General features: G+C 41.4%; 1 protein-coding gene across 2 annotated transcripts in view; it reads left to right on the forward strand.

Annotated features, from left to right (window-relative positions):
• The window catches only part of COL4A2 (collagen type IV alpha 2 chain), a 300,203-nt gene that overhangs the window by 51,029 nt on the left and 234,632 nt on the right, over nt 1–14,542 (forward strand). For both annotated transcript variants that reach the window (XM_056555742.1, XM_056555743.1), the window contains exon 4: nt 835–915. In XM_056555742.1, the coding sequence (XP_056411717.1) occupies nt 835–915 (81 nt within the window). The remainder of the gene's footprint in view (nt 1–834; nt 916–14,542) is intronic.

Raw genomic sequence — 14,542 nt, forward strand, 5'->3', positions numbered from 1 at the left:
TTCTTTGCTTACTTATCGTGATGTAGTTACCTATTTCCCTTTGCATGTGAACATCTTTAAAAAAAAAATGTATCTGAAAAAAGGATATAACTGTCAAGGCCAAAAGCAGTAACCATATGGAATAAGTATAAATTGGTAGAAATGTATTGCAAGGGTTAAATGTCTTGAGCGTTGAAAGTGTACTAAACTGAAGGGGTTATTTTGTCCGGGATTGAGTCTGTAAGATGAGTTCTAACAATATGATATGACTTTAATATGTATAGGTTGCATCATGTTGAGGTTTTTATGATTCATTTTTATTATTTTTATTTTTTTAGGTTTCACTTTAGTGAATTTAGCATGCCAAGTCTGCCAAGACTGACTGTGATATTATAGTAGATCAGTTATGTACATACTTTATTTCATGCATAGCTTTTTCTACATTTACACAGTTTTTATTTTAAAGGACAAAACTATCTCAAAAACGAATTGCTTTAATTAAGAAAGTAGTTAATATCCTGTGTTTCCTCACATAGCATATAAGGGGATGATTGGAAGGACAATTCCCCTCCACATTATATGACAACCTTGATTTGGGATAATGGGGCTCTGGCCAAAAATATAATATTCATTATCCATTTAGGACAAAACCCTGAATTTGACACATCAATGACATCAATATTTTTTCATATTTTCAATTACAAAACACAATACAAAACATTGCTTTGTCCTCAATCAACTCCATTTAAATTTTCCATAAGCAATGTAGACAAGAATGAAAGGATAGTTTAGCTCATATCTCCTTAACATAATTAACATAAATGTGTTTACTAATATACTGTATTTTGTTCTTAGGGTGGCAAATCTTACACAGGACCCTGTGGAGGACGGGATTGTAGTGAAGGATGCCAGTGTTATCCAGAGAAAGGCAGCCGTGTAAGTACTAATTTTACAAAATAATGCCACAGCTTTTACTCTTTTACAGTCAATTTTTTTTTTTTTTTTATTACAGAATCTATATACTTTTTAACTGGTAACATTAGGGTTCGTGGCAGATTTACTATAGATGCTACCCACAGTAAATCCTTTATATCTGAAAGGGATCTCAAGCATACTGCTTTAGTTATGCTTATGCTTTAGTTTAGTGTTTCATGACCAGTTGGCCTAAACAATAAAATTCCTTATGTGTAACAGATAATACATTGTTGTTTCTTGGCTTAAAGGTGTATTCCAGGCAAAACCTTTTTTTATATATATCAACTGGCTCCGGAAAGATAAACAGATTTGTAAATTACTTCTATTAAAAAATCTTAATCCTTCCAATAGTTATTAGCTTCTGAAGTTTTCTGTCTAACTGCTCAATGATGATGTCACGTCCCGGGAGCTGTGCATGATGGGAGAATATCCCCATAGGAACTGCACAGCTCCCGGGATGTGAGTCATCAGAGAGCAGTTAGACAGAAATAACAACTCAACTTTAGAAGCTAATAACTATTGGAAGGATTAATATTTTTTAATAGAAGTAATTTACAAATCTGGGAAAAAAAAGGGTGTATGTGCAGCTCACAATTAATAATACACACCAAGGTCAAACTAGGGCATGCAACTATACCTTAACCCCTTAAGGACTCAGGGTTTTTCCGTTTTTGCACTTTCGTTTTTTCCTCCTTACCTTTTAAAAATCATAACCCTTTCAATTTTCCACCTAAAAATCCATATTATGGCTTATTTTTTGCGTCGCCAATTCTACTTTGCAGTGACATTAGTCATTTTACCCAAAAATGCACGGCAAAACGGAAAAAAAAATCATTGTGCGACAAAATCGAAAAAAAAAACGCCATTTTGTAACTTTTGGGGGCTTCCGTTTCTACGCAGTGCATATTTCAGTAAAAATTACACCTTATCATTATTCTGTAGGTCCATACGGTTAAAATGATACCCTACTTCTATAGGTTTGATTTTGTCGCACTTCTGGAAAAAATCATAACTACATGCAGGAAAATTTATACGTTTAAAAATGTCATCTTCTGACCCCTATAACTTTTTTATTTTTCCACGTACGGGGCGGTATGAGGACTCATTTTTTGCGCCGTGATCTGAAGTTTTTATTGGTATGATTTTTGTTTTGATCTGACTTTTTGATCACTTTTTATTCATTTTTTAATGTTATAAAAAGTTACCAAAATACGCTTTTTTGGACTTTGGAATTTTTTTGCGCATACGCCATTGACCGTACGGCTTAATTAATTATATATTTTTATAGTTCGGACATTTACGCACGCGGCGATACCACATATGTTTATTTATTTTTTTTTTACACTGTTTTATTTTTTTATGGGAAAAGGGGGGTGATTCAAACTTTTATTAGGGAAGGGGTTAAATGACCTTTATTAACACTTTTTTTTAACTTTTTTTTTGCAGTGTTATAGGTCCCATAGGGACCTATAACACTGCACACACTGATCTCTCATCCTGATCACAGGCGTGTATTAACACGCCTGTGATCAGCATTATCGGCGCTTGACTGCTCCTGCCTGGATCTCAGGCACGGAGCAGTCATTCGTCGATCGGACACTGAGGAGGCAGGTAAGAGCCCTCCCGGTGTCCGATCAGCTGTTCGGGACGCCGCGATTTCACCGCGGCGGTCCCGAACAGCCCGACTGAGCAGCCGGGATACTTTCAGTTTCACTTTAGAAGCTGCGGTCAGCTTTGACCGCCGCTTCTAAAGGGTTAATACAGCACATCGCCGCGATCGGCGATGTGTGGTATTAGCCGCGGGTCCCGGCCATTGATTAGCGCCGGGACCCACGCGATATGATGCGGGATCGCGGCGCGATCCCGCTTCATATCGCGGGAGCCGGCGCAGGACCTAAATATACGTCCTGCATCGTTAAGGGGTTAATTGCACAAAAAAGGAAAAACCAATAGTAAAAAATTGCCCGGACCTTCTAAGTGAGTATGTAATATTATAGGTATTTGAATAAAGGTATTTAAATAAATAATTCTCTGGGTCATGCTTCAATAATAATAATATAAACAATTTATTAAAATAAGATAAATAGACTATGATTAGTTACTTCTCACAGGGCCCATGTGAGAAGAACATATACAATAAAAACAACCTTTAAATAATATTGTGCATAAAATGTGAATAACAAGAATTAAGACAATATTACTGGCATTATGACAACATCACTGGCATAGATTTAGTTTCTAATGTGCAGCTGGTATTTATCCGCTGGTATGCAGGCACCGACTGTACAAAACAAGCGAAATGTAGCTGAAGGTGCCTGAATGATCGTTTCCCTCTTTAAGTGTTCAGAATATAATGTATCCTTATAATAATTAAACAATCTGCAACAGTTTCAAATGAATGTTACCGATCCTTATAGTGGCAACCTGGGTAAGAGGCGTTGTTACCACAGTGTCTAGATGGTGTCGGTACACTGGGTCTTCTGTGCAACGTTCCAGGTGGTAACGGTGTAATCCAGCAAGGTCCTGGTAGAAGCGGTAGCGATTACTTCTGGCTAATGGCGCTGGCAGGCGCCGATGGTCACAGATCGCCGGGAGGACGCTGGCGCTGGCAGGCGCTGGAGATGGTAAGTCCTCACCGCTGGCTAGATGGAAACGAAGACCGTGCACTGGATACGAGGAGCTCACCTCGTGTTGCCGGCGTGTGACGTCAGCTGCTGCTGGAGCTGGGTTCGTTGCCCTAGAACTATTTGGCAATATTTGGACCGGACTGATACCGGACTGGATGCCCTGATGGTTTTAGCAGTTCATAAGCGGTAAACCAGCCGTGGTGGATAGGCACAATTCATAAAAAATTATATGTATGCCAGTGGTCATGCACAAAAGACTAGACGCGTTTCAGGGTTATTTAATGTAACCCTTTCCTCAGTAGTCTATTACATACTCACTTAGAAGGTCCGGGCAATTTTTTACTATTAATTTACAAATCTGTTTAACTTTCCAGAGCCAGTTGATATATATAAAAAAAAGTTTTGGCCTGGAATACCCCTTTAATTATAATGATAGACAAATTTGGTTACGGTATGTATCGGAGACCTAGTCATTTAAGGATTTTTTTTAATTTTAGTTTTTTTTTCTTCTTAATAACATGTAAAGGTTTATGTATAATAAATAAATACTAAAAAGTCTTGATTTTCAAAGTAAAAAAACAGCACTTAAAAATTGTAAAGGGAATCTGTTATTAGTATCACCCGCATTAACCTGTTGGTACAGGCTTGTAGTGCGGGTGACACTGATGACAGATTCCCTATAAAGGTCATGCATTTGCATTGCATGTTCGGCATGTGAGTCGAAAGTTCGGCATTTGTTCAGTTTATTCATAAGACCCATTCACCAGAGTATCATTTTGGCCTCAGTTGGGCCGGTATATGGTTGTGCTTTGTTGAAATAATTCCCAATAGGTAGAACCAATCTCTATTTAGATAATGTTTTAAAAATATTGAATGTCTTAACATTTACTGCAAGAGTTTTACAGGCAGAAATATTGATATACATGTCCCTGAGTGCTGTTTGAAATTAACTTTAAACATACTGGCAGAAGAGATGATTAAAGGTCTGAAAGTGCAAATTCTCTCCAAACATTGTATAACATTCTTTGAATGTGTAACAGCAATAAAGCATTTTAAATTTTGGGCACTCATCTGTGTATTCTCAAAGAGAAGTAAACTCTACTCTAAATGGTTTTTATTATTGTTCATTAGCATTTAACCCCTAGACGACATTGGGAAAACCTTTATGCCCTTGCCGTCTGGGACGTAACACACCAGGGCATACCTTCAAAGGGTGCTTGCTTCAAAGGGGATGATGGACAGTTACTATCAGTAGCCGGGACCTCACCGCTAATAACACGAGTGGTGATCTCACTACTCCCCGTCATTTTAGAAGTACACGGAGGAAAAAAAATTTTTTTTCATATCTGCTGGTGGCAGAAAGTTATAGTGTCAGGAACAGTAGCAACTTACCATAGCAAACCTCTCCTGCTCCAGACAGGACCGGAAAGAACTGCACAATTTCCTCTGGAGTGTACATAAGCTGATAAGTACTAGAAGGCTTAATATTTTTAAATAGAAACAAATAACTTTCTGGCACCAGGTGATTTGAAGATTTGAAGATCAGAGTACCTCTTTAATCCTTCAATAAGGATCATGGTGTCTAGAGTATTAAATAAGAAACACCTTTGACCCTGGAAGACCCAGGGTCACTGATACCCTTATTAAATCCCACCCCTAAAACTTAATTTTTATTTATATTTAGATTAGAATTAGTAAATAATAAGTATATAATAAATGATGAGTGTGTTCACTTAAAATCACGGGTTGGTGTGCTTTGTAATAGTATTACGATTGTATCCAGTTGACCACTGTATTCAATATCGCAGGTGGGCAGCAGTACCACCATGGATTGCACACCAACTACCGCTAATTAAAATGCTGAAAATGCCCCCTCTACATGTTTTACTACTACCGTAGCGTCTACAGGAGGGAAAATGGGCATCGGATGCCCATTTTCCCTCCTGAAGACGCTACGGAGTAGTGAAACATGTAGAGGGGGCATTTTCAGCATTTTAATTAGCGGTAGTTGGTGTGCAATCCATTCCACGCTGCCTATGCCTTTGGGGAAGGGGGTTAACTCTGCTGCCAATACCTACAGGGAATGTGAGGGGTTAACTCTGCTTTCTATACCTACAGGGAATGGGGGGGTTAACTCTGCTGCCTATACCTACAGGGAAGGGGGAGTTAACTCTGTTGTCTGTACCTACAGGGAAGGGGGGTTAACTCTGCTTCCTATACCTATGGGGCTACCTAACTTTATACCTAGATGCCTAACTACTTACCTACATACCAGGCTATCTAACTACCTACATACCCAGCTACCTATGTACATACCTGGCCTTCATACATGGCTGCCTAACTACCTAGCTAGCCCCCTACCTACCTGGCTTGTCACCAACCCACATATCTGGCTTCCTGATCTAAATTCCTAGTTACCTATTTACCTGGCTACCTACCTACCTGCCCTTTTACTGTGTAGGACACCAAGGAGGGCTTTATAACAGTTAGGGGCTTATAGATGGAAAGATTGTGTGGAGGATGGGGGGGGGGCACTGAAAAAATGCATTCTACCATGTTTATCCTGCAGATGTTAAGAGATCCACATGTCGGTCTTATCCGGATGGAGAAGAAAAAGAAAGAGGACGCCGCTGATGTAAAAGAATTTTGCCCGGATAGAAGGTGGAACAGTCACTCCGTTACATTACACATACCTAATGTAGCACGTCAGACCCCAACGGCGAAACGACGTTGGGGTCTGACGTGCTACATTGGGTATGTGTAATGTGATGAAGTGACTGTCCCACCTCCTATCCGGGCAAAATTCTTTGTTCATGCCTCTTAGCTGGACTTTGGTGAGTTTTTGGTTACCTTGCCTCTCACCTTGGGTTCTTTTCTTTGCCCGGTTTTTAGATGGAACAATGGGAGCTATAACACTGCATAAAAAAAAAAAACACAGTGTAAATAAAAATAAACATATATGGTATCACCGCGTGCGGAAATCTCCGAATTATAAAAATATATCGTTAATTAAACCGCTCGGTCAATGGCGTACGCGCAAAAAAATTCCAAAGTCTAAAATAGTGCATTTTTGGTCACTTTTTATATAATTTAAAAATGAATAATAAGCTATCAATAAGTCCTATCAATGCAAAAATGGTACCGTTAAAAACTTCAGATCACGGTGCAAAAAATGAGCCCTCATACCGCCCCATACACGGAAAAATAAAAAAGTTATAGGGGCCAGAAGATAACAATTTTAAACATATAAATTTTCCTGCATGTAGTTATGATTTTTTCCAGAAGTACGACAAAATCAAACCTATATAAGTAGGGTATCATTTTAATCATATGGACCTACAGAATAAAGATAAGGTGTCATTTTTACCGAAAAATGTACTACGTAGAAACGGAAGCCCCCAAAAGTTATAAAACGGCGTTTTCTTTTTCAATTTTGTCGCACAATGATTTTTTTTCCGTTTCACCGTAGATGTTTGGGCAAAATGACTGATGTCATTACAAAGTAGAATTGGTGGCACAAAAAATAAGCCATCATATGGATTTTTAGGTGCAAAATTGAAAGAGTTATGATTTTTTAAAGGCAAGGAGCAAAAAACAAAAATGCAAAAACGGAAAAAACCCCGGTCCTTAAGGGGTTAAAGTGTATATACTGCTTGCATCTATTGCATGCTGCACTTTTGTAGCCATATAGATTGCACCAGTCACTTTAACCAATATTTACGCACATCCCCTACCTCTATACGCCAGGTTTACGTAGCAGTCAGTGTATATTTTTTTCTTCTGCTTTGCTGCTGTCTCATTTTAATTGCTTTTATTTGTTCAATAAAATATCAATTATTCTTTATTACATTTCTTTTGTTTTGGTGTGTTTTTGGGTATATATATAAATTTTAGTTTATTGTGTGTGGGATTTGGGTGGAATAGAGGCGTGGAAGAAGATTGACGAGCTGCAGAGCCTAGCAGGGGCCCTTGCCTTTTTTTTGGTCCAGGGCCCCCGAGTGTGGTCAGTCCGCCCCTGGTGCTGAGCAATCCTGACAGTATCATAAAGGCATGCACTTGAAGTCTTCCACTAATGCTACGATTTAGCCTTAGGGCTTTATTTTCACTGAAGAGTGCATTACTGTGCAGTCTTAGTTTGCCAGGGTACCCCTAAAAATCTTTATTACAGTCATTTTTATGGTGTGAAAATATCCTAAATGCTTTTATACTTGGATGATGTTTCATTACAATAAACTAGCAGATCAATTGTCTGATCCATCTACATTGATCAGTTCTAGAGCCCAACTACTACATCATGGAAGGAAGGAAGGCAGTCAAAATTAATGTTTCAATGTTCTGTATAACACTATGGCTGAGCATAACCTAACATCATATGTTATAGTATATGACTTGTGCAGATTGATTCATGTGACATCTACATACAGATTATATGCATAGTTCTGTGTATTTCCCTTTAACCTTTTCAAAAAGTCTATTTTTTGTGTCTGATGTTGTATAATGCCATTCTCCTCCAAGACTGGTGACAGTTTAAAATGTATGGTATGTGGGACTCTTGTTTTTTTGTGCACTCTGTTGATAGTGGTATCAGCACAGCACAAGCTTTGTAACAGCACTATCACCAAAACTGATACATGGAATTCTGTTTGAGAAAAGAAACACTTGACTTTGAGACTGTTACCTAAAAACTGTCAATGGACTTATTATTCACTTGAATGAGTTGTAACATTTTATGGCAGTAAAGCCGAAAGAAAAGCTGTTGTTTGAGGTAACTTTTCAGGATAAGCTGATTATATCACTTGAATATGGCATATTTTACTGGATTTCTGCACTGCATGCTCTATCTGTTATTTTCTGTTTTTCCCAGTGGGTGAGACCTAGCCTCTATGATGGCTCCCATACAGTTGCAGTACCGACAGAAAAGAACCCTGCTTTTTACATCTCTATACACACACCTTAAGAAGCAGAAGCATCATGAATGGCATTATAGAGCATTAGTTAACAGTTTAAGCTATGAATCCACCCCTTGGATGATATCTGTTTCTTATAGTTAGCAGTCTTTTTGCAGTATGTGTGTGTCTCCTTGCCTCTGCTATCTAAAATGACTCTCTCTTTCCATAGAGTTGTATTGGTAACATGTAATCTGATCTCTCACTTAGCTGTTAGCCTCACAGGATGAAATTGAGTTGTTTTTTAAATGTTTAAAGATGGAAGAATGGGGTTAGGTGTGTTTAGGATCATTATCCATTTGTAGAAGCCATCCTCTCTTTAACTTCAGCTTTTTCACAGATGGCATCAAGTTAGCATCCCAATTTGCTGAAATTTTATTGAATCCATTTTTCCTTCTACTCGTGAGATGTTCCCTGTGCCACTGGCTGCAATACAACCCCAAAGCATATGTTACGCCGAGCGCTCCGGGTCCCTGCTCCTCCCCGAAGCGCTCGCGGCGTTTCTCTCCCTGCAGCGCCCCGGTCAGACCCGCTGACCGGGAGCGCTGCACTGACATGGCCTGCGGGGATGCGATTCGCATCGCGGGACGCGCCCGCCTGCGAATCGCACCCCAGGTCACTTACCTGTCCCGGTCCCCGGCTGTCATGCTCTGGCGCGCGCGGCTCCGCGCTCTAGGGCGCGCGCGCGCCAGCGCTCTAAGATTTAAAGGGCCAGTGCACCAATGATGGTGCCTGGCCCAATCACCCTGATTAGCTTGCACCTGTTCCTTGCCCTACTTATACCTCACTTCCCCTGCACTCCCTTGCCGGATCTTGTTGCCTTGTGCCTTGAGAAAGCTTTACTGTGTTACCCATACTGTGTTCCAGACCTCCTGCTATTCCACTATTGACTACGAACCTTGCCGCCTGTCCCGACCTTCTGCTACGTCTGACCTTGCTCTTGTCTACTCCCTTGTACCGCGCTTATCTCAGCAGTCAGAGAGGTTGAGCCGTTGCCAGTGGATACGACCTGGTTGCTACTGCCGCTGCAAGACCATCCCGCTTTGCGGCGGGCTCTGGTGAATACCAGTAGCAACTTAGAACCGGTCCACTGACACAGTCCACGCCAATCCCTCTCTGGCACAGAGGATCCACCTCCAGCCTGCCGAATCGTGACAGCATAATTGATCCACCCCCATGTTTTACAGTTGGACAGAGGTTCTTTTCATTAAATTCTGTTCCCCTTCTTCTCCAAACGTACCTTTGCTCATTTCGGCCAAAAAGTTCAATTTTAACCTCATCGGTCCACAGAACTTGTTTCCAAAATGCATCAGGCTTGTCTATATGTTCATTTGCAAAGTTCAAACACTGATTTTTGTGGTGAGGACGTAGAAGAGGTTTTCTTCTGATGACTATTCCATGAAGACCATATTTGTACAAGTATCTCTTTATAGTGGAATAGTGTACCACAACTCCAGTGTCTGCCAGATCTTTCTGGAGGGATTGTGCAGTCAAACGTGGGTTTTGAATTGTTTTTCTCACAATCCTGCGAGCTGTTCTGTCTGATATTTTTTGGGTCTTCCAGATCTTGCTTTAACCTCTTCTGGATGCAGGGCGTATGGATACGCCCTGCATTCCGAGTCCTTAAGGACGCGGGGCATATCCATACGCCTGTGGGAATTCCAGTCCCCACCGCTAGCCGGTTGGGGACCGGAGCCGGATGCCTGCTGAAATCGTTCAGCAGGCATTGCGGCATATCGCCCAGGGGGGTCATGATGACTCCCCATGTCGGCGATGGCCGCAGATCGCTGGACAATTCAGCCCAGCGATCTGCGGCGGATTCCGGGTCAATCGGGTCTCTGACGGCCCCGAACAGCCATAGCAAGCAGGGGTGAGGTGCCACCTCACAATCGCCCTGATTCGTCGGCCGGTTTACCGCCTGACCAATCAGGGCACCTGCTGCAGGTGTCACTCCCGCAACCCGCTCTGCCCCTCTTCCAGAGAACGTGCTCGGGTGCGGGAAGAGGATCCTGGCAGCTGGGGACCCCGATCCCCAGCGTCCCTGTTGGGATCGGGGCCCCAGGAGCAGCGGCGGCGGGGGACTGACCTGCATAGGCGGCGGCGTGGATCAGCAGTTGGAGCTGAGTGACAGCCTCCTGCTGTTGCTTAGCAACAGCTCCCAGCATGAAAAAGGGCATGCTGGGAGCTGTAGTTATGCAACAGCAGGAGGCAGACCACCACAACTCCCAGCATTCCCTTATGGGCATGCTGGGACTTATAGTTTTGCAACAGCTGGAGGCACATTTTTTCTATGGAAAAGTGTACCTTCAGCTGTTGTATAACTACAACTCCCAGCTTGCACAAACAGCTAAAGTGGATGCTGGAAGTTGTAGTGGTGCACCTGCTGGTTGCATAACTACAACTCCCAGCATGCCTGTTGGCTGTCGGTGACTGCTGAGAGTTGTAGTTTTGCAACAGCTGAAGGCACACTGGTTGTGAAACTCAGAGTTTTTTTTTTTACCTAACTCAGTGTTTCACAAACGGTGTGCCTCCAGCTGTTGCAAACCACAACTCCCAGCATGCACCGTACATGCTGGGAGTTGTAGTTTTGCAACAGCTGGAGGCACACTGGTTGTGAAACACTGAGTTAGGTCACAAACTCAGTGATGCATAACCAGTGTGCCTACAGCTGTTGCAAAACTAAAACTCTCAGCATGTACAGTCTGTCAGCGCATGCTGGGAGTTGTAGTTTTGCAACAGCTGGATGTTCCCCCCTCCCCAATGTGAATGTACAGGGTACACACACATCGGCAGAGGTTTACAGTAAGTATCCGGCTGCAAGTTTGAGCTGCGGCAAATTTTCTGCTGCAGCTCAAACTGCCAGCGAGAAACTACTGTGAACCCCCGCCCGTGCGACTGTACCCTGAAAAAACACTACACTACACTACAATAACACAAAATAAAATAAAAGTAAAAAACACTACATATACACATACCCCTACACGGCCCCTCTCCCCTCCCCAATAAAAATGGAAAACATCTGGTACGCCACTGTTTCCAAAATGAAGCCTCCAGCTGTTGCAAAACAACTACTCCCAGTATTACCAGATAGCCACTGACTGTCCAGGCATGCTGGGAGTTTTACAACAGCTGAAGGCACCCTGTTTGGGAATCACTGGCGTAGAATACCCCTATGTCCACCCCTATGCAAGTCCCTAATTTAGGCCTCAAATAGGCATGGCGCTCTCACTTTGGAGCCCTGTCGTATTTCAAGGCAACAGTTTAGGGTCACATATGGGGTATCGCCGTACTCAGGAGAAATTGTGTTACAAATTTTGGGGGGTATTTTCTGCTTTTACCCTTTTTAAAAATGTTAAATTTTGGGGAAACCAAGCATTTTAGGTAAAAACAAATGTTTTTTTTTACATATGCAAAAGTCGTGAAACACCTGTGGGGTATAAAGGTTCACTTAACCTCTTGTTACGTTCCCCGAGGGGTCTAGTTTCCAAAATAGTATGCCATATTGTTGTTTTTTTTTGCTGTCCTGGCACCATAGGGGTTTCCTAAATGCGGCATGCCCCTAGAGCAAAATTTGCTTCCAAAAAGCCAAATGTGACTACTCCTCTTCTGAGACCTGTAGTGCGCCAGCATAGCACTTTTCACCCCCATATGGGGTGTTTTCTGAATCGAGCGAAATTGGGCTTCAAATTTTGGGGGGGTTTTCTGCTATTACCCTTTTTAAAAATGAAAAATTTCTGGGAAAACAAGCATTTTAGGTAAAAATTTTTTTTTTTTTTACATTTGCAAAAGTCATGAAACACCTGTGGGGTATTAAGGCTCACTTTATCCCATGTTACATTCCCCGAGGGGGTCTAGTTTCCAAAATGGTATGCCATGTGTTTTTTTTTTTTTTGCTGTTTTGACACCCTAGGGGCTTCCTAAAGGTGACATGCCCCCCAAAAACCATTTCAGAAAAATGTTCTCTCCAAAATCCCCTTGTCGCTCCTTCCCTTCTGAGCCCTCTACTGCGCCCGCCGAACACTTTACACAGACATATGAGGTATGTCCTTATTCGAGAGAAATTGGGCTACAAATACAAGTAAAAATTTTCTCCTTTTACCGCTTGCAAAAATTCAAAAATTGGGTCTACAAGAACATACGAGTGTAAAAAATGAAGATTTTGAATTTTCTCCTTCACTTTGCTGCTATTCCTGTGAAACACCTAAAGGGTTAAAACACTGACTGAATGTCATTTTGAATACTTTGGGGGGTTTAGTTTTTATAATGGGGTAATTTATGGGGTATTTCTAATATGAAGACCCTTCAAATCCACTTCAAAACTGAACTGGTCCCGGAAAAATATCGAGTTTGAAAATGTTGTGAAAAATTGGAAAATTGCTGCTGAATTTTGAAGCCCTCTGGTGTCTTCCAAAAGTAAAAACTCATACATTTTATGATGCAAACATAAAGTAGACATATTGTATATGTGAACTAAAATTTTTTTTATTTTGAATATCCATTTTCCTTTCAAGCAGAGAGCTTCAAAGTTAGAAAAATGCAAAATTGTAATTTTTTTCATCAAATTTGGGGATTTTTCACCAAGAAAGGATGCAAGTTACCATAAAATTTTACCACTATGTTAAAGTAGAATATGTCACGAAAAAACATTCTCGTAATCAGAATGATAAGTAAAAGCATTCCAGAGTTATTAATGTTTAAAGTGACAGTGGTCAGATGTGCAAAAAACGGCCGAGTCCATAACCCCTTAATGGGGTATTCCGCCCCTAGACATCTTATCCCCTATCCAAAGGATAGGGGATAAGATGTCAGATCGCCACGGTCCCGCTGCTGGGGACCCCCGGAATCCCTGCTGCGGCACCGCGCTATCATTACAGCACAGAGCGAGTTCGCTCTGCGCGTATTGATGGGTGGTTATGTCACGGCTCCGCCCCTCGTGATGTCACGGCCCGCCCCTTTCAATACAAGTCTATGGGAGGGGGCGTGGCGGTCATCACGCCCCCTCCCATAGATTTGCATTAAGGTGACGGGCCGTATCGCCCGTCATTACGCACAGAGCGAACTCGCTCTGTGCTGTAATGATAGCGCGGTGCCGCAGCGGGGATCCCGGGGGTCCCCAGCAGCGGGACCACGGCGATCTTACATCTTATCCCCTATCCTTTGGATAGGGGATAAGATGTCTAGGGGCGGAATACCCCTTTAAGGACCGGGGGTTTTTCCGTTTTTGAACTTTCGTTTTTTGCTCCTTGAATTTAAAAAATCATAACTCTTTCAATTTTGCACCTAAAAATCTATATGATTGCTTAATTTTTGCGTCATCAATTCTACTTTGTAATGACGTCAGTCATTTTGCCCAAAAATCTACGGTGAAACAAAAAAAAAAATAATTGTGAGACAAAATTGAAAAGAAAAACGCTGTTTTGTAACTTTTGGGGGTTTCCGTTTCTACGTAGTAAATTTTTCGGTAAAAATTACACCTTATCTTTATTCTGTAGGTTCATACGATTAAAATGATACCCTACTTATATAGGTTTGATTTTGTCGCACTTCTGGAAAAAATCATAACTTCATGCAGGAAAATTAATACGTTTAAAATTGTCATCTTCTGACCCCTATAACTTTTTATTTTTCCGCGTATGGGGAGGTATGAGGGCTCATTTTTTGCGCCGTGATCTGAAGTTTTCAATGGTACCATTTTTGCATTGATAAGACTTATTGATCGCACTATTTTGGACTTTGGAATTTTTTTGCACGTACGCCATTGACCATGCGGTTTAATTAATGATATATTTTTATAATTCAGACATTTCTGCACGCGGCGATACCATATATGTTTATTTTTATTTACACTGTGTTTTTTTTATGGGAAAAGGGGGGTGATTCAAACTTTTAATAGGGGAGGGGTTAAAATCTCTTTATTCACTTTTTTTTTGCAGTGTTATAGCTCCCATAGGGACTTATAACACTGCACACACTGATCTTTTACATTGATCACTGGTTTCTCATAGGAAACCAGTG

Source organism: Hyla sarda, chromosome 2 (assembly GCF_029499605.1).
Source record: "Hyla sarda isolate aHylSar1 chromosome 2, aHylSar1.hap1, whole genome shotgun sequence".
In the NCBI taxonomy this organism is placed as follows: Eukaryota; Metazoa; Chordata; class Amphibia; order Anura; family Hylidae; genus Hyla; species Hyla sarda.